This window comes from Hemitrygon akajei, chromosome 8 (assembly GCF_048418815.1).
Source record: "Hemitrygon akajei chromosome 8, sHemAka1.3, whole genome shotgun sequence".
Taxonomy (NCBI): Eukaryota; Metazoa; Chordata; class Chondrichthyes; order Myliobatiformes; family Dasyatidae; genus Hemitrygon; species Hemitrygon akajei.
This window is the reverse complement of record NC_133131.1, coordinates 173179500-173204716: the sequence shown is the minus strand read 5'-3', so window position 1 is coordinate 173204716 and position 25217 is coordinate 173179500. Positions and strand designations below refer to the sequence as shown.

Here is a 25217-nt window from a genome sequence, read left to right as displayed (position 1 = left end):
GTACGACGCTCTCAGAGCAGCAGCATCTGTGGAGACGGTGGCTCTCAGCACTTGCTTCTGTCCTGCTTGCTCATGTTTTTTTCCGCTCAAAAAACTCAACGGGTTTGTCTTTAAGTGCAGGGTGCTTGGACTCAAGGTGCCAAAGCACCTTTGAGGGTTTCATTGCCTTATTAGACAGCTTGACTCCACAAATCACACACAGGGGGCTTGGAGCATGCGAGTCACCGGTTGCATTAAAGCCGTATTTTATGTACGACTTGTCATATTTACTGTTGAAGGGAGCTTTTTTTTTTGCAGTCTCGGCCACAGCTGTCTCTGCATTATCATCATTGTTAGGCCTTTTATGTCCCCTACCACCTCTTCCAAAGAAACTCACAAGACGTTTGTTTTTTACTCATCGAGTAGTTGTAGGTTAATGACCGACTGATGACCTCGTGTGCGTTCAAGTTCAACAGTGGGCATGATACTCTCCCATCCCCATTGATGATGCAAAGATAATCGCCAGAGGCTCAGCAATCTCCTTCCTCGCCTCCCACAGTAGCCTGGGGTACATCTCATTCGGTCCTGGTGATTTACCCAACTTGATGCTTTCCAAAAGCTCCAGCATATCCTCTTTCTTAATATCTACATGCTCAAGCTTTTCAGTCTGCTGCAAGTCATCACTACAATCACCAAGATCCTTTTCCATAATGAATACTTCGCTTCAGTATTCACTAAGTACCTCTGCTATTTCCTCCGGTTCCATACACACTTTCCTACTGTCACTCTTGATAAGTCCTATTCTTTCACGTCTTATCCTCTTGCTCTTCACATACTTGTAGAATGCCTTGGGGTTTTCCTTAACCCTGCCCGCCAAGGCCTTCTCATGGCCCCTTCTGGCTCTCCTAATTTCCTTCTTAAGCTCCTTCCTGTTAGATCTTTTAGATCTCTAACATTACCTCGCTCTCTGAACCTTTTGTAAGCTTTTCTTGTCTTCTTGTCTAGATTTATTACAGCCTTTGTACACCACCATTCCTGTACCGTACCATAACTTCCCTGTCACATTGGAACGTACCTATGCAGAACTCAACACAAATATTCCCTGAACATTTGCCACATAGGTTGAGTAAACTTGGCCTTTCTCCTTGGAGCAATGGAGGAGGAGAGGTGACCTGATAGAGGTGTATAAGATGGTGATAGGTATTGATTGCATGGATAGTCAGAGGCTTTTTCCCAGGGCTGAAATGGCTAGCACAAGAGGGCACAGTTTTAAGGTGCCTGGAAGTAGGTACAGAGGTGATGTCAGGGGTAAGTTTTTTTTACGCAGAGAGTGGTGAATGGAATGTTCTGCCGGCGACAGTGGTGGAGGTGAATATAATAGTGTATTTTAAGAGACTCCTGGATAGGTAGATGGAGCTTAGAAAGATAGAGGGCTAAGGGTAACCCTAGGTAATTTCTAAAGTAAGTACATGTTTGGCACAGCATTGTGGGCCGAAGGGCCTGTATTGTGCTGTAGGTGTTCTATGTTCGTATGTTTCCTCAGTATGCACGTAACTAAGGACCTCACTTGGTCTGTACATACCTGCTGTGTGGTAGGAAAAGTTCAACAGTGCCTCTTTCACCTCAGACGGTTGAAGAAGTTCGGCCTGAGTCACCAAATCCTAAGAACTTTCTACAAGGGCACAATTGAGAGCATCCTGACTGGCTGCATCACTGCCTGGTGTAGGAACTGTTCTTCCCTCAATCACAGGACTCTGCAGAGTGGTGTGGACAGCCCAGCTCATCTGTGAATGTGAACTTCCCTCTATTCAGGATATTTACAGTGACAGGTGCGTAAGAAGGTTCCAAAGAATCATTGGGGACCCGAGTCACCCCAACCACAAACTGGTCCAGCTGCTGCCATCCAGGAAACGGTACCACAGCGTTAAAGCCAGGACCAACAGGCTCTGGGACAGCTTCTTCCACGATGCCATCAGACTGACTAATTCATACTGACACAATCGTATTTCTTAGCTATATTGACTGTCTGTTGTATATCTTACTGTTGTGTTGTAAATCATACTACTTATTACAAATTACTATAATTTGCACATTCAGACAGAGACGTAATGTAAAGATCTTTACTACTCGTATGTGAAGGATGTACGAAATAAGGTCAATTCAATTGAAGTCTGCCTGTCACCTACCCCCAGGCCCTTCCTCATTCTTTTTCTCCCATGATCCAATCTCTCCTATCAGATTACTTCTCTGGAGCTTTGCCTTTCCCATCTATAACCTCCCAGCTTCGAATTTCACCCCCTCCCCCACCCACTTGGCTTCACTTATTACCTCCTGGCTTGTGCTCATTCCCTTCCCTCCACTTTTTTCTTGCCTTTCCTTTCCAGACCTGATGAAAGGTCTCGGGTCGAAATGTCAACTGTTTATTGATTTACATAGATGCTGCCTGACCTGCTGAGTTCTTCCACCATTTTGTATGTGTGATCTCGATTTCTAGCATCTGCAAAGTCTCTTGTATTTATGATTTACTGCCCCCCCATTGCCCCTTTTTCTGAAGACGGTCACGATATTCAGTCTTGTTCATATCCTGCACCACAGTACAATACTCAGCTTAATGATCTCAAATGAAGTCAGCTTGATATCTTTCTCCACATGGTAAGAATATACTAGGAATTCTCAGGTTCATGTGGAGAATGATGGGAGACTTGATATAGGTATACAAAATTTTGAGGGGTTTAGAGAGGGTATATGCAAGTAGGCTCCTTCCACTGAAGTTGGGTGAGACTTGAGCTCTAGTCATTGGTTAAGGGTGAAGGGTGAAATATTTAAGGAGAATCTCTTCACTTAGTGGGTGGTGTGAGTGCTATTTGATTTTAACACTTAAGAGAAGTTCGGATAAGTACATGGATGGATGGTCCAGGTGTGGGTTGATAAGACCAAGCAGAATAAGTTTGGCATGTCCATCTTCTGTGTGTGGTAGAGCTCTATGACTGTTTGTGGCAGATAACATTAACCAGTTTAGCTTGGCTTCACCTTTGTCCTTCTCATTCGTCCTGCTGCCTTCTCTGCATCATAACTTTCTTTTTTATTTCTCTTTCCTTGTTGTGGTAGAGGTTCTTGGACCTGAACCTTTATCTCTGTTTCTCGTCCCATAGATGTTGCCATTGAAAAGAGCAAGCCTCCTTGGTTGTGTGTTTCATCAGGGCCAATAAAAAGTTGGGATTAAGTGGCACAGCCATTTTGGGAGCAGCTGCAGTCTGAGTGGACAGAGTTAGAGGGGGGAGCTGAGGCTTTGGCTCCGAGGCCAAGGCTAAGGTGAATTTCTTTCAAGTTTCATTTGCAAGACTCGGGACGGAGCAAGAACGGGAAAATTGAAAAGAAGTGATACTCGTTGCTTGTGCGAGAATTTCACTTGCAGGAAAAGAGGCAAGTCAGCTAATTGTTAATTTTAATTATTTAAAGCTACAGTGCATAACAGGCCCTTCCGGCCCAATATGCTGCACCACCCAGCAACCCACCTATTTAACCCTAACTTAATCACAGGACAATTTACAATGACCAGTTAACCTACTAACCGGTATGTCTTTGGACTGTGGGAGGAACCCCCCCCCCACCCCCCACAGTTCACGAGGTGAATGCAAATTCCTTACCGACGGCACCAGAATTGAACTCTGAACTCCAATGCCCTGAGCTGAATTAACTTTGTACTAACTGCTACGCTACCATGTTGCCTGTCAATTAATAGATGATTGGCTAAGTACTAGCAGCCAATAAAACAAGTAGGGTCAGGCAGAGTGGCCCTTTGGAGATGGCTGATTTCTAGTCAGAGTCCTGATGGCTGTCATAGTGTGGACTTTGGTGAGGAGGGTGAGTAACATTAAGGTGAGGGTAGGTTCATTCTTTTTGTCTTTCTTTCTTTCTACCCTCAAAAGCTTTTTAGTTATTGCAGATGAGCTCAGTTCTGTATCATGCTTCTCCTGCACAATCTGGAGACTCAGGGAGGCTACTAGTAGCTCCTGACAGTCCACGTGACGGCACTGGATCTGTGCATGGATTCACTTTAGATCGGTGTTTCCAACTCTTTTTATGCCACAGGCTCCAAACGTTAACTGAGGGGTCTGTACACCCAGGTTGGGAGCTTCTGCGATGCTGAGAATGTGGTGGATAACACATTTAGTGTGTTTGTCACACTGCTGTTTAAGGGCCTGGGGGGAAAAAAGTTCAAAGTAAATTTATTAACAAAGTACATATTTATCACCATATACAACCCTGAGATTCATTTCCTTGTGGGCAATGCCAGTAAATGCAAGAAGCATAATAGAATCAATGAAAGACGGACAATGGCCAATAAGCAAAAAAAAACAGATAAGAAATAATCATAATAATAAATAAGAAAGCAATAAATATCAAGAACAGATGAAGAATCCTTGAAGGTGAGTCCATGGGTTCAGTGATGGGGCAAGTGAAGTTATCTTCTCTGGTTGCCTTGGAACCCTTTCCCACATATGTCTCTGCATGGCAAGTAGCTACATCTGGCTGCTCTCTGTACTCTGCTGTGGGCGTGCTGGAACCTGTAGTAGCCAAGGTGCTGGCCCTGAACGTAGCGCTGATATGTCCTGGTCACTGTTGCTCTCAGTGCAGTGTATGATAGCCTATTGAAGCACAACATTTAAAACATACTGAGTGCTGTTTTAGAAAGTGCCGCCAGACTGCCGGCAGTTTTTCTCTGAAACCGCTGCATTAGTGAAGTTTCTTATGGACAGGTAATTGTCTGTCGGGATTTGTGGCAGAGTTTTCTATTTCTGTTTTGTTGATCGTGATAGGGGTTTTGGTTTTCTGTGTTTCTGCTGATGGCCTCTCTTTGAATGAGGTGTTGCCAGAAGTTGAAAGGATAAAACTAGGGTCATTTCAAAGTTTGTGTATCGACAGATTAATTTCATAAAGAACAGAGGTGGTGAATAGGGGGCATGATGTATTGTTTTATACTCAGACCTTTCAGTTAACCACCGTTCCTGCGTGATGTTGTATAGCTTCTCCACTATAGGGTTTGTTCCTCTTGCTGCATCTGAGAAATCCAGTCCCGGTACGTAACCCTCGATTTTTGCGGGTTGTTGTTCCAACAACAGATCTGCAAGTTCCGGTAGCTCCCACGGTTCTTTGTGTGAGAACTTTGGAAAGTTGTCAAGACTGCTGAAGAGAGCTTCTTCGATTGACCAGCCTCTGCCACAGCATTTTAAAACCCATAGCTGCATTAACAGTGTACACTGCCTTAACCCTTGTGGCATCTTGGAAGCCAAGCCACTTACAGAGAAGGTCTAGCTCTTCACTAAGTTTAAGACTTAGTCCTTCTACAGCATTGCAAAAGCTTGACTTCCAGGATAGATAGCTGGCAGAAATAAACTCTTCTCGGGCTTCCAGCCAGGTACAGGTGTCCATTTTAACTGATGTTTTGATGACAATCTCTGCCATCTTAATCAAGGACGACACCTGGGCATGTCTACTCCAGTGGTATTTATAACCCTGCCATCCATCCCTCCTGATTGGTTAGTCCTCATCCAATCAGGTTTCTGCTGTCCCACCTTGTTTACAATCAAATTCCAGTTCTTACTTAGAGCAAGACCTTCATCTTTGTTAAAATTCTTTTTCTCTCGTTCTGCTTCAATGGCTTCCTTCACCAGGTGGCCCCCAAAGCTGTTTGCGCGGCACAGTAGTTCTGTGCTGTTGAAGCCAATCCTCTGGCCATTGTGAATGCAATGTTCTGCTGCTGATAATTTCTCCAGGCTAGATCCCTTTTCACTTTTAGTCCTGCCATGACTAGGTCTCAACAAGCCAGATACAAATCTAATACACCTGCAGCTCCTAAATGAGGATATTGTGGAGACTGATTTGCTAAATGTGTGTCCTCGGATGGATTGAACCTCAGCCTGTCCATGCCTGTGCAGATGGGATTAGCATCAGTAGCAACTGTTTGCTGTGATGAAACTGTAGAAGGGGGTGTTGTGGGTTTCGAACATGACTGTCAATCCCTGGACTAAGTGAAAGGCATGTTGGCTGAATGGTGTGAACAGCTTCTACCTGTAGAGCTGGAGCACTGACTCTTTCATAACCAAAGTGAATTTGGAGATATTCTTTCATAAGCTGCATTGGCTGTTGTGATGACAAAGCATGACTGATTCTGGTTATATGTAGACTCACCGCTGTCTCTGTCACTTTTGCCTCTGCTAAGGCAGCCTCAGCTTCCCGTTCCTCCTTGAGCACACCTGATGTAGTTTCTACGTGAGCTTTTTCCATGTCTGTACAAGCTTTTTCGGCAGGGGTAAGCAGGCCTTCCCTCCTATTGACTGTGCAACAAATCCACTGGTTCTGCTTTTAGTAACTTCTGATGTAGCAGAACACGTCGTCAGAAGTAGCTACATCTGAAGGATGCTCAGCTGGCTTCCTGCCATGCTCTGCTGTGGATGCTGAAACCAGTAGCACAAGGTGCTGGTCCTGAATTTACAGCTGTATCTGGGTCTAATTCTTCTGCGTGTCAGTAGGTTCTTGACTCAGTTTGCTGGGGACCACTTGCTGCACTGAGGGTCCATCTGTGTTCTGCAATATATTGTTACTACTTCTCCAGTTCTCCTTGCTACTTTCCACAGATTCTCCACCTCTGTCTGGATGATTGTCTTGTCCATGTTTGGAATGACTTTGCCTCTGGGTTTCTCTGGTCAGACTCGGTATCTCACTCAAACTATTGTCTAATGGTGATTTATCACCACAGCCTGGTGCAGCAGTGAGGACGTTGCAGTTGGTCTTTAGTAGCCTTTTGAAAAGTAAGCCTGTGGCATGTCGGACCGTTGGGTAAACAATAGGTTTTGATGACTGCAGATCATGGTCTCTTTGGGTGCTTTGCTATTGCTTGGGGGCTGGTGTGCGCTGACACTTTTTGGTGAAATGGCGGGGGGGGTAGATTAACGCGTTGATGCTTGCTGCTGCTTGTGCGAGGAAGGGGGGCTTTGTGGTTCTAACATGTTTCTGTCATTCATTCTTTTGAGGTTCTTCTGTTTTTCGTGGATGTCTGCAAAGGTAAGTATTTCAGGTTGTATACTGTATACATTCTGTGATAAGAAACGGAACCATTGGAAGCACTTGGCACACTGTTCAGCCCTTGTGTGCTCTTAAGTGGTGAACACCCATACGTTTCTAAGTTGTGTGTCTTGGGCACTTCTCACTTTCTACCTTAAATGAGTGTTCATCTTTCTTAGTGTTCACATCTGTAGCAGGGGATGCAAGTTCAGAAGGAAGACCAGGTAAAAATCTGGCATGAAACACGACAGAAAGTGAATTCCTATCATCGTCTGCTGCTTTGATTTTACCCTCTATTGAGAAACCATGTCTTATCAGAGGGCTTGCACCAATGGTCAGTTCTTCAAGCACCTTCCCAGAGAGACGACTGTTACTATCTAAGTCAGCAGCTGCTTCATACATCTTTGCCTCTGCTAAGGCAGTCTCAACTTCACATTCCTCCTTGAACACACTCAATGTAGCTCCTACGCGAGCTTTTCCTATCAGCATTTCAACTTCACACTTAGCATGAGCTGCTCTCATTCTTGCTGGTTCCAGCTTGTGCAGCAGCTATGCTAATTGTGATTTTGTCTGAGTGTTGCGAAGACACGATAGATGTGCTGCATTCTAACCTGTTCCAGTGCTCGGTGATTGACGTTGCTGGGGTTGGAAGCTGACATTGTAGCATACGGCTTTCAGGCACATCTCCAGTCTGTGGCATTGGCTTTGAAGATGTGTTATATTTTCACCCTACTGCCCTCACAGTGCCAGGTATGCAAAGTTGGGCTGGGAGTTGAACACCTCAAAAATCACCCGAGTCAGAAGCTTTCTTCACAGTTTTTAATACTGTGCAATGAGAAGGTAAAATGAATAACCTTGTAGTTAGGGATCATTTTGGAAAGACTGATCACAGTATGATAAAACTACTCATACAAATAGAGGGTGCAATGAAGTCCGTAAGACCATAAGACAACAGCTGGATTAGGCCATTAGGTCCATCAAATCTGCTCTGCCATTTCATCATGGATGATTTATTACCCTCTCAACCTTATTCTCCTGCCTTCTCTCTGTAACCTTTGACATCCTGACTACTGAAGAACCTAATCTACCTCCTTTAAATATATCCAATATACAGCTATTTGTGGCAATGAATTTCACAGATTCACCACCCTCTGGCTAAAGAAATTCCTCTTCATCTCTGTTCTAAATGGACATCCCTCTATTCTGAGGCTCTGCCTTCTGGTCTTAGACTCCCCCACTATAGGAAACATTCTTTCCACATCCACTCTAACTAGTAGCAGTAGTAGGCAGCCGTTGATCCCAGGAGATTGTGGGTTTGCGCCTCTGGTGGACTGTGTCCTCTCCAGGGCGCAAGCCTGGGCAGGAAGATTGGAAGAACTGGCTGTTGCCCAACCAGCAGGTTCCCCCTCTCCATGTCACTGATGTAGTCCAAGGGAAGGGCAAGCGCTGCTATAGCTTGGCACCAGCATCGTCACAGATGTTGCCAGAGTGAAGTTGTAAACATCATTAAACTGCCTTAGGGACCCCAGCTCCAGATTTCTTCCTCTGGGTTTACTCCTGAAGCCTTTCCCATGGCAGAAAAATGGGTATGGCCACAAGGCACTGGAGGTTTAAAATCAGAGTTTTTCTTCTCCTAGGCAGGCTGCCAGCTGACGCTGATAAGCCCCACTTGCCCAAAGCAACTGGTTTTGAGGCACTAGTGGTCTGTCTTTGCCCCTTCTCTTGTCAGTAGAAACAATTCCACTGGGCCTAGTAGCTAAGCCACATGTGAAGGCCAAGAGTTGGACTTGGTTGTCAGAGGCTGTTAGAGACGCATGCTATTGGGAGCACTTTATAGGTAATGGGAGCTTATCTGCAATACCACTCCAGCTATGACAACCTTGGGAGCCAGCTTGTCTCTGTGGCGCAATTGGTGAGTGCATTCAGTTGTTAACCGAAAGGTTGGTGGTTCTCTGATTAGGCCTTTCAATATTCAATAGGTTTCTGTGAGATCCCCCTCATTCTTCTAAACTCCAATGAGTGCGGATGCAAAGTCATCTAAAGCTCATATCTTCGCCCTTTCATTCCTGGAATCATTGTCGTAAACCTCATCTGGATCCTCTCCATTGCTAGCACATGTCATAGAGTCAGAGAAAACTACAGACCAGAAACAGGCCTTTTGGTCCATCTAGTCTGCCAAACTTAATCTGCCTTGTTTTATTGACATGCACCCAGAATATAGACCCCCATACCCCTCCCATCCATGTACCTATCCAAACTTTTCTTAAATGTTGCAATTGAAACTGCATCAACCACTTACACTGGCAGCTAGTTCCACACTCTATCCTCTAAGTGAATTAGTTCCCCCTCTTGTTTCCTTTAAACATTTCACCTTTCACTCTTAACCCATGACCTCTAGTTGTAGTCTCATCTAAACTTGGAAAAAGCTTGCATGCTTATACCCTATCTATATCCCTCATAATTTTGTATACTTCTGTCAAATTTCCTTTCATTCTCTTACACTGTAGGAAATAAAGCTGTAACCTATTCAGTCTTTCCTTATAACTCAGGTCCTCAAGTACTAGCAACATCCTTGTAAATTTTCCCTGATTCTTTCAATCCTGTTGATATCTTTCCTGTGGGTAGGTGACCAGAACTGCACACAATACTCCAAATTAGGCCTCACCAACATCTTATCTCTTTTGTTCTCTTTATGACACTCTATTATGAGAGTCTATTATGACACTCTAGTGGCCACTTTATTAGGTACACCTGTACACCTGCATGTCAGTGCTAATATCTAATCGGCCAATCATGTGACAACAACTCAATGAATGAAAGTGCGCAGACATGGTCAAGAGGTTCAGTTGTTGTTCAGACCAAACATCAGAGTGGGGAAGAAATGTGATCTAAGTGACTCTGACAGTGGAATGATTGTTCTTGTCAGATGGGGTGGTTTGAGTATCTTAGAAACTGTTGATCCCCTGTGATTTTCACATACAGCATTCTCTAGAGTTTACAGAGAATGGTGTGAAAAACCAGAAAACATACAGTGAACGGCAGTTCTGGAGTGAAAATGCCTTGTTAATGATAGAGGTCAGAGGAGAATGGCAGACTGGTTCAAACTGACTGTGAGGCAATAGTAACTCGACTCAAATAACCATGTGTTACCACAGTGGTGTGCAGCAATCTGCTGGAGAAGTTCAGCTGGTTGAACGGTATCTGTGGCTTAGGGGATTGGTGAGAAACTGGGTCGAGACATCACCAATTCCTTACCACCTCTCCCCCACACCCCCACTGGGATGCTGCTTGACCTGTCAAGTTCCTCCAGCAGATTGTTGCTCCAGATTCCTGCACCCGTTGTTTCTTCTGTATCCAGTAAATTCTTTAGTGGTTGGGAGCTCTTTTGCTGATGGTATGGAATCGGCCCTTCAAGCTGACTGCCTCAGTAACCTCCAATTTAACCCTAAACTAATCACTTGACAATTTACAATGACCATTTAACCTACCCAGTATGTCTTTAGACTGAGGAAGGACACTTGGGGAAAACCCACACATTCCACGTGTGGGATGTTCAGAGACTGCGTATGGATGATGCTGGATTTGAACTTTGAGCTCTGACACCCTAAGCTGCTTTGCACTAACCGTTACGCTACTGTGGCATCCAAGTGTGTTTCTGTATGTTTGTGGTCTTCTGTTGCTATAGTACATCCACTTTGATACATCAATGAGTTGTGTGTTCGGAGACACTCTTCAGCACACCACGCGTGGTTATTTCAGTTACTGTTGTATTCCTGTTGGCTTGAAGCAGTCTGGCCATTTGCCGGGCAAGACACACTAAACATTCAATAAACCCTTCATGTTATACTCTGTTACTACTGCTTGTGTGCAAGGCCCTCTTTTCCTGCAGCAGACTTCCACTTTCCATGGCACCATTTGTGATTTGGCTCACAGTGAGCCAAAGGGCAAAAGGAGAGCGGTTGCTTTCAGTGTGCTAGATTTAAACTCTGATGATGCCGTGGCGTCATCAGCTAAACAGCAGCTGGTGAGATGGGCTGTAATGGTTCTTAAACGGGCCAATTGCTAGCTACCATGGGGGATTGGCTTTCGATGATCAGGTGACATGGACACTCACTGCAACAGCATTGTAGTTGGCACAGATACAGTGGGCCGAAGGGCTTGTTCTATATATTATTTTACCTCACTGCCACGGGTGAGATTTCAGTCAGCAAACGATGAAATGATTTTTTTTCTTTCTTTAGTGACGCTGTGACGTTCCTCTTCGTGCTTTTACTGTTGGATAAGGACTTGTCCAGCCAAAGTATTTCATGAGGAGGACTGAGAGGGACATCCTGATGGAAGGCTCTTCATCTCCCCACACCTCCAGGCAGGCATCTCGCAAACGGGAAGGGAGTGTGGAAAGTCGGGGTGGATCACGCAGCCGGGTGGCAACCAAACCAGCGAAGAGGATGCGGCGGACAATGCAGTGGAATACCACTAACTATACGGTCCACGAGACGGACAGTGACATGCTCCTGATCATTTCCAATGAGGGCAGGGTGCAGAGGAGGCCCAGGCCCAAAAAGTCAAAGGGCAAGAGAAACAACTGCCGGCTCAACAAGAAGTCTAATGCTCATGCGGTGAAACTCTCTCTGCCCAAAACAAAGATGAGGGGCACCAGCTCTGAACGTGCTGAAGGTCAGCACAAAGCAACAGATCCAGAAGCAAAGGGCCGGAAAGAAGAGGAGGTCGACCGGTGGGGTCAACAGCTTCCGATTGAAGTGTTGGTTCATATCTTCCATTACGTGGTCTCATCAAATGGAGCTGTACCATTTCTCTGCAGGTAAGGGGCCAAGGTGGGAGAGGGTACAGAGGAGATTTACTAGTTTGCTGCTTAGATTAGAGAGCATGTCTTATCAGGATAGGCTGAGTGAACTAGGGCTTTTCTCTTGGAGTGAAGGAGGATGAAAGGTGACTTGATAGAGGTGTATAAGATGGTAAGAGGCGTAAATTAAGTGGACAACCAGAGACTTTTTTTCAGGGCCAAAATGGTGAATATGAAATGGCATAGTTTTAAAGTGATTGGAAGGAAGTATAGGGGTATTTCAGAGGTAGGCTTTTTACTTGGAGAGTGGTAGATGCATGGATGTGTGAGTGGTGGTAGAGGCAGATACATTAGAAATATTTAGAGTGTAGAGAAAATTTGCATGGATGTTGCCAGGACTTGAGGACCTGAGTTATGGGGAAAGGTTGAACAGGTTAGGACTGTATTTTCTAGAGCATGGGAGAATGAGGGGAGATTTGATAGAGGTATACAAAATTATGAGTGGTACAGATGGGGTAATTTGTAAGCAGGCTCTTTGCACTGAGGTTGGGTGAGACTTGCACTAGAGGTTAAGGGTGAAAGGTGAAATGTTTAAGGGGAACGTGAGGAGGAACTTCACACAAAAGGTGGTGAAAGTGTGGAACAAACTGCCAGTGCAAGTGGTAGATGTGGGTTCAAATTCAGCACTAAGTAAAATTTGGATAGGTACATGGATGGGAGGGGTATCGATGGTTTTAGAAATATAGAAAACCTACAGCACAATACAGGCCCTTCAGCCCACAAGGTTGTGCTGAACATGTCCCTACATTAGAAATTACTAGGCTTACTATAGCCCTCTATTTTACTAAGCTCCATGTGCCCATCCAAAACTCTCTTAAAAGACCCTATCGTATCTGCCTCCACCACCTTTGCCGGCAGCCCATTCCATGCACTCACCACTCCCTGAGTAAAAAACTTACCCCTGACATCTCCTCTGTACCTACTCCCCAGCCCTTAAACCTGTGTCCTCTTGTGGCAACCATTTCAGCCCTGAGAAAAAGCCTCTGACTATCTACACCAGTGGTTCCCAACCTTTTTTTGGCCATGCACCACCTAATCACCTCTAAAATCCTGATGCCCCCTGTGGTGATATATAATTCTTATTATTCAAAAAGTGAACTCCTATTCACCTGGAGGAAGCCTAAAAGACCATTAACTTGGTTTAAACAAGCTTCCAAAGAACATGGCATTCATAAAAGAGAAAAATAAAAGAACCAAAGGACTGTTAAAGTTCTGAGGAAGAAATGACTAAGAAATTGTAAAAAAAGGAACATTAAGTGATATTAAAATAATAATAATAATAAATAAATAAAACAATACCGATTCGTTTCTACAGCATACAAAGACAGATACACCGTTTAAAAGAGATGACGCAATGTACACACCTTCACACCACCAAGAACCGAAAGCTACTGCAAAAAGCAGCATTGGCGCGACCTCGTACGAGTTTCTTACGCGTTTGGACTTGTTCATTCGTTCCTTCCTACATCAGTCAATTCATTAATTTAATTATGAAAGCCATTTGATGGCTGTAATGATGGTGATACACTATATATACAGTACATATGCAATTACACATGTACATACACACAAGTATTTTTATGTATGCATACTGTATATACACATATGTATTAACTCGCACACACATTCATACTCACACAGACTTACTAGAAAAAATTCACTGTTAATAACTCATTCTCGAATTGCCCCCCTTAAAAATCAAATTACCCTGTCAACAACTTATACACTTCTCATCCTCCATCGCTCCAAGGAGAAAAGGCCAAGTTCACTCAACCTATCCTCATAAGACATGCTCCCCAATCCAGGCAACATCCTTGTAAATCTCCTCTGCACCCTTTCTATGGCTTCCACATCCTTTCTGTAGTGAGGCGACCAGAACTGAGCACAGTACTCCAAGTGGGGTCTGACCAGGTCCTATATCACTACAATCTTACCTCTCGGCTCCTAAATTCAATTCCATGATTGATAAAGGCCAATAAATTGTACAGCATCTTAAGCACAGAGTCAACCTGCGCAGCTGTTTTGAGTGTCCTATGAACTTGGACCCCAAGATCCCTCTGATCCTCCGCACTGCCAAGAGTCTTACCATTAATACTATATTCTGCCATCATATTTGACCTACCAAAATGAACCACTTCACACTTATCTGGGTTGAACTCCATCTGCCACTTCTCAGCCCAGTTTTGCATCCTATCAATGTCCCACTGTAACCTCTGACAACCGTCCACACTATCCACAACACCCCAACCTTTGTGTCATCAGAAAACATACTAACCCATTCATTCACTTCCTCATCCAGGTTATTTATAAAAATCACAAAGAGTAGGGGTCCCAGAACAGATCCCTGAGGCACACCACTGGTGACCGGCCTCCATGCAGAATATGACCCATCTACAACCACTCTTAGCCCTCTGTGGGCAAGCCAGTTCTAGATCCACAAAGCAATGTCCCCTTGGATCCCATGTCTCTTTACTTTCTCAATAAGCCTTGTATGGGGTACCTTATCAAATGCCTTGCTGAAATCCATATACACTACATCTGCTGCTCTTCCTTCATCAATGTGTTTAGTCACATCCTCAAAAAATTCAGTCAGGCTCGTAAGGCACGACCTGCGCTTGACAAAGCCATGCTGACTATTCCTAATCATATGTCTCCAAATGTTCATAAATCCTGCCTCTCAGGATCTTCTCCATCAACTTACCAACCATTGAGGTAAGACTCACTGGTCTATAATTTCCTGGGCTATCTCTACTCCCTTTCTTGAATAAAGGAACAACATTTGCAACCCTCCAATCCTCTGGAACTTCTTCCATCCCTATTGATGATGCAAAGATCATTGCCAGAGGCTCAGCAATCTCATCCCTCGCTTCCCACAGTAGCCTGGGGTACATCTCGTCTGGTCCCAGTGACTTATCCAACTTGATGCTTTCCAAAAGCTCCAGCACATCCTCTTTCTTAATATCTACACGCTTAAGCTTTTCAATCTGCTGCAAGTCGTCACTATTATCACCAAGATCCTTTTCCATAGTGAATACTATAGTAAAGTACTCATTAAGTACCTCTGCTGTTTCCTCCAGTTCCATGCACACTTTCCCACTGTCACACTTGATAGGTCCTATTCTTTCACTTCTTATCCTCTTGCTCTTCACATACTTGTAGAATGCCTTGGCGTTTTCCTTAATCCTGCCCGCCAAGGGCTTCTCATGGCCCCTTCTGACTCTCCTAATTTCCTTCTTAAGCTCCTTCCTGTTAGCCTTATAATCTTCTAGATCTCTAACATTACCTAGCTCTCTGAACCTTTTGTAAGCTTTTCTTTTCTTCTTGACTAGATTTATTACAGCCTTTGTACACCATGGTTCCTGCACCCTACCATAACTTCCCTGTATCATTGGAACGTACCTACGCAGGTTATGGTCCAGGTGCAGGTCGATGGACTAGGTAGATTAGTTTGGCATGGACTAGATGGGCTGAATGGCCTATTTCCATGCTGTAATATTATATGACTCCTGACTCTCAACTCTTAGGCGCGTGGATGACAGAAAAATGGAGGACTATGTGGAAGGGAAGGGTTAGATTGATCTTAGTGGGTTAAAAGTTTAGCACAACATTGTGGGCCAAAGGGTCTGTACTGTGGTATACTGTTCTATGTTGAGGTATTGATGTAAATGTGTGGTGACTGGTGGCATGTTAGTGTAGGGCTGATGAAAGTGGGATTTGGAGATGGATGGACACAGGAATGGAGGGTAGAGTGGCAACTGATTCCCATGGGAGGTGGATGATGATGAGTGCAGAATTTAGACGGGGACAGGAATTTTGTCCCAATGTCTGTGTTAATCATTAAACACCCGTTGATGCCAATCCCACAACCATTCCTATTTCATTCTCCCTGCACTCCTATTATCTCCCCTTTGATTCCACCACTCACCTACAGTATACATTGAGGACTTCACTCCATTCGCCAAAAGAGGAAATTCCTGGTGACCAACCATTTTAATTCCTATCCCTATTCCTGTTCTGACATGTTGCACAATGAGGCCCCTCTCAGAGTGGAGGAGGTCTAGGAGCTTCCAACCTGATGGCATGAACGTCAATTTCTCCTTCCGGTAATTTTTTTCCCACATCTTTTTTCTTATCCCCTCTCCCTTCCCTCTTCAATACCCAACTCTGGCCCCTTACCTCTTCTCACCTACCTATCATCTCCTCCTTCCCTTTCTCCTATGGTCCACTGTCCTCTCCTATCAGATTCCTTCTTCTCCAGTCCTTCACCTTTCCCACCCACCTGGCTTCTATCTTGTCCTACTTTCTCTCTCTGCCACCTTTTTATTCTGGCGTCTTCCCCCTTCCTTTTCAGTCCTGATGAAGGGTCTTAGCCCAAAACGCCAAATATGTTCATTTCCGTAGATGATTCCTGACCTGCTGAGTTCCTCCAGCATTTGGTATGTGTTTACTCCAGGTTTATATCAGTTGATTAACCCTTTGGGTGTTCTGTCATTGAACTTGGGAGTACTCTGGATTTGGGAGATGAGAGGATTGTGAGAGAACTCAAGGTTGGAGGTAGGATGGTGATTACCCCAAAGGTCTAAATTTCTGTTTTATACAGTTGGATAGAACGAGAATGCCTCTGCTACAGTCTGAGAGTTACAGACTGGATATACGCGGCATGGTAGCATGGTTAGCGCAGTTTTTTACAGCGCCAGCAGTCGGGATTCGATTCCCACCACTGTCTGCAAGGAGCTTGTACATTCTCCATGTGACTGTGTGTTCCTCTGGGTGTTCCACTTCCCTTCCACATTCCAAAGACGTACGGGTTAGAGTTAGTAAATTGTGGGCATGCTCATTTGGCACTGGAAGTGTGTGACATTTGTAGGCCACACATTTTTCTCAGACTCTGTTGGCTGTTTCAATGCGTTTCGATTTACATGTGACAGTTGAAGCTAATCTCTATCTTTTGGCTGAGGTGTTCGTTTGATCTGATCTTTCATCCTGCATTTTTTTAAACAGAATGGCTCGAGTGTGTCAGCTATGGAATGGAGCAGCTGAAAACCCCAGACTGTGGCGCAGGGTTACCATCTCTCAGTGCTGGGGCAGTCCTGGAAAGAAACTGCAGCCTCTGGTTCAGAAAAAAATCCAGAACACCTTAAGCTGGCTGACAGAGAACAGGTTTGTTAAGGCGAAAGGATCCAGTGTTGTCATTAGTGGGTTCAACATAATTGGTTGGGGTTGTCAGAGCTGATGTATTTTCAGCTGGGGTAGGTCAGCCGAGGGGCATAAATGAGGGCTGTGATGTACCATGAACAGAGATAAAAATGGTCTGTCTCTGAATGGACTTAAACTTGAGGATAAGAACTGCAAGTCTGCAGAGTAATCGAGTCATACCCCACAAGGGCATTGAGGATGTTTTTAAAAAGCAATGCGGCATCAGTCAGTTAGGATCCCGTCACCAAGGACATGCCCTCTTCTCATCCCTACCATTGAGGAGGAGGTACAGGAGCCTAAAGACACATATTCAATATTTCAGGAACAGCTTCTTCTCTGCCATCCAGTTTCTGAATGGACAGTGAATGCAAACTCACTATTTTTTCTTTGCTCCCTTTTTGCATTACTTACTTACCGGTAATTCAATTTGTTAATTTGTACAGTATATATTTCATATTGTAATTATTATGTATTGCATTGTGCTGCTGTCGCAAAACAACATATTTCACAACCTATGCCAGTTATACTAAACCTGATTCTGAAGGCCTTAAGATATGGGAGCAGAATTAGGCCATTGAGCCCATCCAGTCTGGTCTGCCGTTCCATCGTGGCTGATTTATTATCCCTCTCAACTCTTCTCCCCTGCCTTCTCACCTTAACCTTTGACATCCTTACTAATCAAGAACCTGTCAGCCTCTGCTTTCAATATACTCTATGCAATGACTTGGCTTCAGCAGCTGTCAATGGAAATGAATTCCACAGATTCACCACCCTCTGGCTAAAGAAATTCCTCCTCATCTCTGTTCTAAATGGACATCCTTCTATTCTGACGTCTAGACTCCCCCACTATAGGAAACATCCTCTCACATCCACTCTATGTAGGGCTTTCAATGTTTGGTTAGTTAGATCGCCCCTCATTTTTCTAAACTCCAGTGAGTACAGACCCGGAGCCATCAAACATTCATACAGTATTTAAACATAATCCTATGGCCCACTGAGTATGCACCTATTTTCATATTAATCCTAGTACTAATCCTGTTTTATTCTCCCTTTATTCCTATCAACCCTCTTACCTGGATTCTACCTCTGTTAGAGACACAATAGCAAAGGTCGTTTGGCCCACTGAGTCCTTGCCAATCCATTTTTTGATTCCAGCTGCCCAGGATTCCACCACTCGCCTACATACATCGGCCAATCACCCCACCAACCTCCATGTAGCCCAGCACATCATGGAAACCAGCCTCCCTCCATGGACTTGCTGATTTGAAAAAGCGGCCAGCATAATCAAGGACCAAAAATCGGACATTCTCTCTTCTTCCCTTCCTATTGGGCAGAAGATTCAAAAACCTGGAAACACCAAGCTCAAGGACAGCTTCTATCCCACTATTATAAGCTGTGGAAGTCAATTTATTGGGTATATTTAAAGCAGAGGTTCATGGGTAAAGGCATCAAAGGTTACAGGGAGAAAGCAGGATTGAAAGGGGAAATAAATGGCAGACTGGCCTAAGTCTGCTGTTATGTCTGGTGGAGTGATAGTTTGCTGTGCTACCCAAGTTAATAAGAAATGTGCAGATAGCTATTGGTTCTCCGAATTCAGGCTCCTTTCCTGCTGTAGAGGTAGGGAACAGAGAGAGAAGTTGGCAGCTGATTGACCTGCGTTGATGTGCTTTTTTACTCACAGGTTTTCACAACTTCGCGAGTTCTCTCTCTGCCACTGGAACAACCTAGTGAGTTACACATTGAAGGTAAGCCAGTAACTTCCTCTCCTGTCATATCAGCAGCATCACTTTGTTTCATTTTGGCTCCTCAGAACTTACTATTAAAGTACCTATATGTCATCATAATTTTCTTATTGAGATACAACATGGAAGAGTCCCTTCATTGAAAACCCGCACATGACAGAAATGGACAACCAACCGATGTGCAAAACACAATATGTTGTGCAAATATGAAATGAAAGAAAAAAAATTAGTAATAAATATTAAGAATTTAAGTTGTATAGTCCTTAAAAGTGAGTTCATGTGTTGCAGTAAAAGTTCAATGTTGGGATAAGTGAAATTGAGTTGAAGTTATCCCCTCTGGTTCAAGAGCCTGGTGGTTAAGGGGTAATAACTGTTTCTGAACCTGGGGTGGTGTGGGTTCTAAGGCTCCTGTACCTTCTTCCTGATGGTAGCAGCAAGAACAGATCATGACCTCAGAATCAGAATCAGTTTTAATATCAGAGGCATACGTCATGAAATTTGTTAACCTTGTGGCAGCAATACAGTGCAATATGTGATAAATATTGCAAAAAAAACTGAATTACAGTAAGTATATATACAGTGCCTATAAAAACTATTCATCCCCTTAGAAGTCTTCATATTTTATTGTTTTAGAACATTGAATCACAGTGGATTTAGTTTGGCTTTTTTGACACTGATCAGCAGAAAAAAGACACTTGCATTTCAGAGAGAAAACAGATCTCTACAAAGTGATTTAAATTAACTACAAATATAAAACACAAAATAATTGATTGCATTTAGTATTTAGTATGCCACACCAAATCATCACTGGTGCAGCAAATTGGTTTTAGAAGTCACATAATTAATTAAATGGAGATCACCGTGTGCAATCAAGGTGTTTCAATTGATTGTAGTAAAAATACACTGGTATCTGGAAGATCCAACTGCTGGTGAGTCAGTATCCTAACAAAAACTATACCACGAAGACAAAAGAACACTTGAAGCAACTCGGCAAAAAGGTTATAAAAAAGCACAAGTCAGGAAATTGATACAAGAAAATTTCCAAGTCACTGAATATCCCTTGGAGTACAGTTAAGTCTGTTATCAAGAAATGGAAAGAATATGGCGCAGCTGTAAATCTGCCTAGAGCAGGCCATCCTCAAAAACTGAGTGACCATGCAAGAAGGGGACTAGTGAGGGAGGCCACCAAGAGATCTATGACAACTCTGGAGGAGTTACAAGCTTCTGTGGTTGAGGTGGGAGAGTCTGCCATGTGCTCATCCAATCGCAGCTTTATGGGAGAGTGGCAAACAGAAAGCTACTGCTGAAAGAAACTCACATGAAATCTCAGCTAAAGTTTGCCAGAAGGCATGTGGGAGTCTCTGAGGTCAGCTGGAAGAAAGTTCTGTGATCTGATTAAACCAAATTTGAGCTTTATGGTCATCAAACTTAACATTTTAATAGTAAGATTCTTGGCAGTGTGGAGGATCAGCGAGATCTTGTGGTCCGTGTCCATAGGACACTCAAAAGATGCTGCGCAGGTTGACAGTGTTGTTAAGAAGGTATATGGTGTGTTGGCCTTCATCAGCGGTTGTAGAGGTGGATACGGTAGGGTCTTTTGAGAGACTCTTGGATAGATAAATGGAGTTTAGAAAAATAGAGGGCTATGCAGTAGGGAAATTTTAGGCAGTTTCAAGAGTAGGTACATGGTCGGCACACATTATGGGCCGAAGGGCCTGTAATGTGCAGTAGATATCTATGTTCTTGTTCATGCTAGAATCATTCCTGACATACATGTGCTTGTAGCTTGTTAAACAGCCTCTGTGTGGCACCTTGTCAGAGGCCTTCTGAACATCCAACTACACAACGTAAACAATGAAGACAAGCAAAACATTTATTCAGTTCATCCCCTATTACTACCTCTTCAACATCGTTTTCCAGCTGTCCAATATCCACTCTCACCTCTCTTTTACACTTTATGTATCTGAAGAAATATTTAGTATCCTCTTTAATATTAATGGCTGGCTTACTTTTATATTCCATCTTTACCTTCTGAATGACTTTTTTAGTTGCCTTCTATTAGTTTTTAAAAACTTCCCAATCCTCTAATTTTCCACTAATTTTTCCTTTATTATGTGCCCTCTCTTTGGCTTTTATGCTGGCTATGACTTTTCTTGTTAGACACAGTTGTGTCATATTTCTTTTAGAATACTTCTTCTTTGGAATGTATATACCCTATGCTTTCCGGGGTGCTGCTCTGCTGTCATCTCTGCTAGAGTTCTTTTCAATTCAAATCAAGTGTCATTTAACTACATAAATGTATATAACATATATAATGTATGTAGAAATGAGACAACATTTCTTTGAACCAGGGTGTAAAGTACTTAACACACTTAAGGGCAATAACACACAGTTGAAAGGGAATAGAATATAAAAGCCTTTTAAGGGACTCTTAGAAAGGTACATGGAACTTAAAAAAAAAAGAGGGCTATGCAGTAGGGACGTTCTAGGCAGTTTCTAGAGTAGGTTACATGGTCGGCACAACATTGTGGGCCGAAGGGCTGTAATGCGCTATTGATTTTTTATGTTTCTATATATGGCGTAAGCCAAACACATACCATCCCTAACGTAAAGCGTGGTGGTGGTTGCATCATGCTGTGGGGATGCTTCACTGCTGCAAGATCTGGAAGGCTTGTGAAGGTAGAGGATAAAATGAATGCAGCAAAACACAGGGAAATCCTGGAGGAAAGCCTGATGCAGTCCGCAAGAGAACTGCGACTTGGGAGAAGATTTGTTTTCCAGCAAGACAACAACCCCAAGCATAAAGCCAAAGCTACACAGGAATGGCTTAAAAGCAACAAAGTTAATGTCCTGGAGTGGCCAAGTCAGAGTCCAGACCTCAATCCAATTGAAAATTTGTGGCTGAACTTGAAAAGGGCTGTTCACTCACGAATCCCATGAAATCTGACAGAGCTTGTGCAGTTTTATAAAGAAGAATGGGAAAAAATTGCAGTGTCCAGATGTGCAAAGCTGATAGAGACCTATCTACGCATACTGAAGGCTGTTATTGCTGCCAAAGGTGCATCTATTACATAATGACTTGAAGGGGGTGAATACTGGTGCAATCAATTATTATGCATTTTATATTTGTAATTAATTTAGATCACTTTGTAGAAATCTGCTTTCACTTTGACCCAAAAGTGTCTTTCTCTGTTGATCAGTGTCAAGAAAGCCAAATTAAATTCACTGTTATTCAGTGTTGTAAAACTAAAACATGAAAACTTCCAAGGGGGGGTGAATAGTTTTTATAGGTACTGTATGTATATTAAATAGTTAAATTAAATAAGTAATGCAAAAACAGAAATTTTAAGAAGTAGTGCGGTAGTGTTCATGGGTTCAATGTCCATTCAGAAATCGGACGACAGAGGAGAAGAAGCTGTTATACCATCGGGTTCAGGAACAGCTACTATCCCTCAACCATCAGGCTTTTGAATAAAAGGAGATAACTATAATCATTTAAAGACTCTTTTATCTTGTTATTTCATGCTTATTATTTATTGTTATTTATTCATATCTGCATTTGCGCAGTTTGTTGTCGATTGACCCTGTTTACAGTTACTGTTCTATAGATTTGCTAAGTATGCTCACAGAAAAAAATCTCAGGTTGTATTCCGGCGGCCCATTCAGCAGCAGGAGCAGGCCACAGCAACACGGTTTGTCACAGGGCAGCAACGCTTGTTTAAAAGGAGAGCTTTGTGGCATTCAGGGTCATTCTGATGGCATAATCAGCGGCAGGAGCAGGCCACAGCAACATGGTTTCTCGCAGTTTAAAAGTACAAAAGGGATGGCCATTGTTGGGGCAGAATAGGCTAGTGGTGAGAGTAGAAATGTCAGGCTTTGGCTCAGGGTAAGCTTCTGTTAAGGTTCCCTTTTTTCTCTCTTGCTGTACCTAGTGTAGTAAATGGCTGTTGTGTGTTCTCTATACCAGATATTGGAGTCCTGGGAGGCCCAGAATCTCCCAGGGAACTAAATCTGCGTGAAATGCGTGTAACTACAGCAACGTGAGACTACGTTTAGGATCTGGAGCAGCAGCTGGATGTCCTTCAGCTTGTACAGGAGAGTGGAGAGATAATTGATCAGAGTTACAGGGAAGTAGTTGCAGGAGGTGAGTAGCTGGGTGATTGTCAGGAGAAATGGAAATAGGCATTTAGTGCAGAGCGCCCTTGTGGCCATTCCCCTCAAAAGTAAGTATACTGTTTTGGATACTGTTGTGCGGTATGACCTCCTAGGGGAATGCCACAGCAGGTTACTGGTACTGAGCATGGGTCTGTGATGCAGAAGGGAAAAGGGGAGAAAAGGGTGCGGTAGTGATCGGGGAGTCGATAGTCAGTGGAACAGGCAGGAGATTCTGTGGATGTGAATGAGACACCCGAATGGTATGTTGCCTCCCAGGTGCAGGGTCAGGGATGTTTCAGATCGTGTCCATAACATTTTGGAGGGGGAGGGAGAGCAGCCAGATGTCTCGGTACACACTCGTACCAATGATAACCATATAACAATCACAGCACGGAAACAGGCCATTCCGGCCCTCCTAGTCCGTGCCGAACTCTTAATCTCACCTAGTCCCACCTACCCGCACTCAGCCCATAACCCTCCACTCCTTTCCTGTCCATATACCTATCCAATTTTACCTTAAATGACACAACTGAACTGGCCTCTACTACTTCTACAGGAAGCTCATTCGACAATGATATAGGAAGAAAAAGCAAAGAGGTCTTGAAAAGAGAATTTAGAGAGCCAGGCAGAAAGCTAGCCAGCGTCATGTGCCAATAAGGGTAGAAAAAGGATGGTTTGGCAGATTAAGGTGTGGCTGAGATGCTGGGGCAGTGGGGCAGGGCTTCAGTTTCTTGGATCATTAGGATCTCCTGGGGGAGGTATGACTTGTACAAATGTGATGGGTTGCACTTGAACCCAAGGGAGAACCAATACTCTCGCAGGCAGATGTGTTAGAGCTTTTGGGGAGGTTTTTTTTATCTAATCTGGCAAGGGGGTGGAACTGGAGTGAAGGGACTCAGGATAAGAAGGATGGTAAAAAAGCAAAGATTGCATGCTGTCAGACTTTAGATAGGGCAGGCAGATGATAGGACAAAATTGCAGCTAGCAGAGTGAGTACCAGTGTATTCAGATTCAGATTCAGTTTATTGTCATTTAGAAACCACAAATGCAATGCAGTTTAAAAAATGAGACAACGTTCCTCCAGAATGATATCACAAAATGATATGACAAAACAGACTACACTAGAAAGTCCACATAACGTTTGGCAATCCCCAATCCAGAGTCCGGAGAGGCTGCTGCGTATTAATATCGCGCTACCGTCCTAGCGCGTTCCCCGGAAAGGAGCTCCAAATCCACCAGACAAACAAGACCAAAAACTAAAGCTACAAGACCTGCACAAAACCACATAATTACAACATATAGTTACAACAGTGCAAACATTAGCATAATTGATAAAAAACAGACTATGGGCACAGTAAAAATAGTCCAAAGATGTTGAAGGACTGTAAGTTCAAAAGGAATCACCAGACAGTTTCCACAAGTCCCCAGGGTCCTTACAGACTCGCCATCCCACGCTGGCAGCAGAAGGGAATACCCCCGCTATGGACTTCCACGGCGCTGCCCGACTCAGCCTCGCAGACGCAGCACACACCGACAGCGACCTGACCTCAGCGGACTCCGAATCCGTCGAACCTCCGAGCCGACAACCATCCCCTCCGGCACAGCTTCTCCGAGCACCATCCTCTGCCGAGCGTATTAAGACGGGCCCACCAACAGCCATCAGCAACGCGACCCCGAGGACTGGGGACCTGTTCTTCCCAGCAGAGTCCCGGACCTCACAACAGCAGCAACGAAGGTCTTCCTGGAGATTTCCCGATGTTCCTCCGTGCTCCCACATCCGTTTTCAATCGATTATGATTGCGCACGGCACCCTGCTTCACAAATAACAGATAATCAGCTCCGGAGTGGCCGCTGCAAGCTGTGTCGCACCGCCATCTTGGGATGCAGAATCAAGAAGGGTAGCAAATACAGTACTCAAAGTGTTGTATCTCAATGCACAGAGTATAGGAATTGAAGTGGATGGATTATCAGGTATGATGTTGTGGTCATCGCTGAATTGTGGTTAAAGGATGGTTGTAGCTGGGAGCAGAATAGCCAAAGTTACACGTTGTATTGGAGGGACAGGAAGGGAGGCAGAGGGGATGGCATGGCTCTGCTGGTAAAGAATGGCATCAAATCAGTAGAAAGATATGACGTAGGATCGGAAGATGTTGAATCCTTGTGGGTTGAGTTATGAAACTTCTACTGTAAAATGACCCCGATGGTAGTTATATACA

General features: G+C 43.9%; 1 protein-coding gene across 2 annotated transcripts in view; it reads left to right on the top strand.

The window, feature by feature from the left end:
- Positions 1-25217, top strand: part of fbxl6 (F-box and leucine-rich repeat protein 6) — a 64165-nt gene that overhangs the window by 5486 nt on the left and 33462 nt on the right. For both annotated transcript variants that reach the window (XM_073055106.1, XM_073055107.1), the window contains exons 2-4: positions 11286-11866; positions 16910-17068; positions 18786-18849. In XM_073055106.1, the coding sequence (XP_072911207.1) occupies positions 11352-11866; positions 16910-17068; positions 18786-18849 (738 nt within the window). In that variant the 5' untranslated portion in view covers positions 11286-11351. The remainder of the gene's footprint in view (positions 1-11285; positions 11867-16909; positions 17069-18785; positions 18850-25217) is intronic.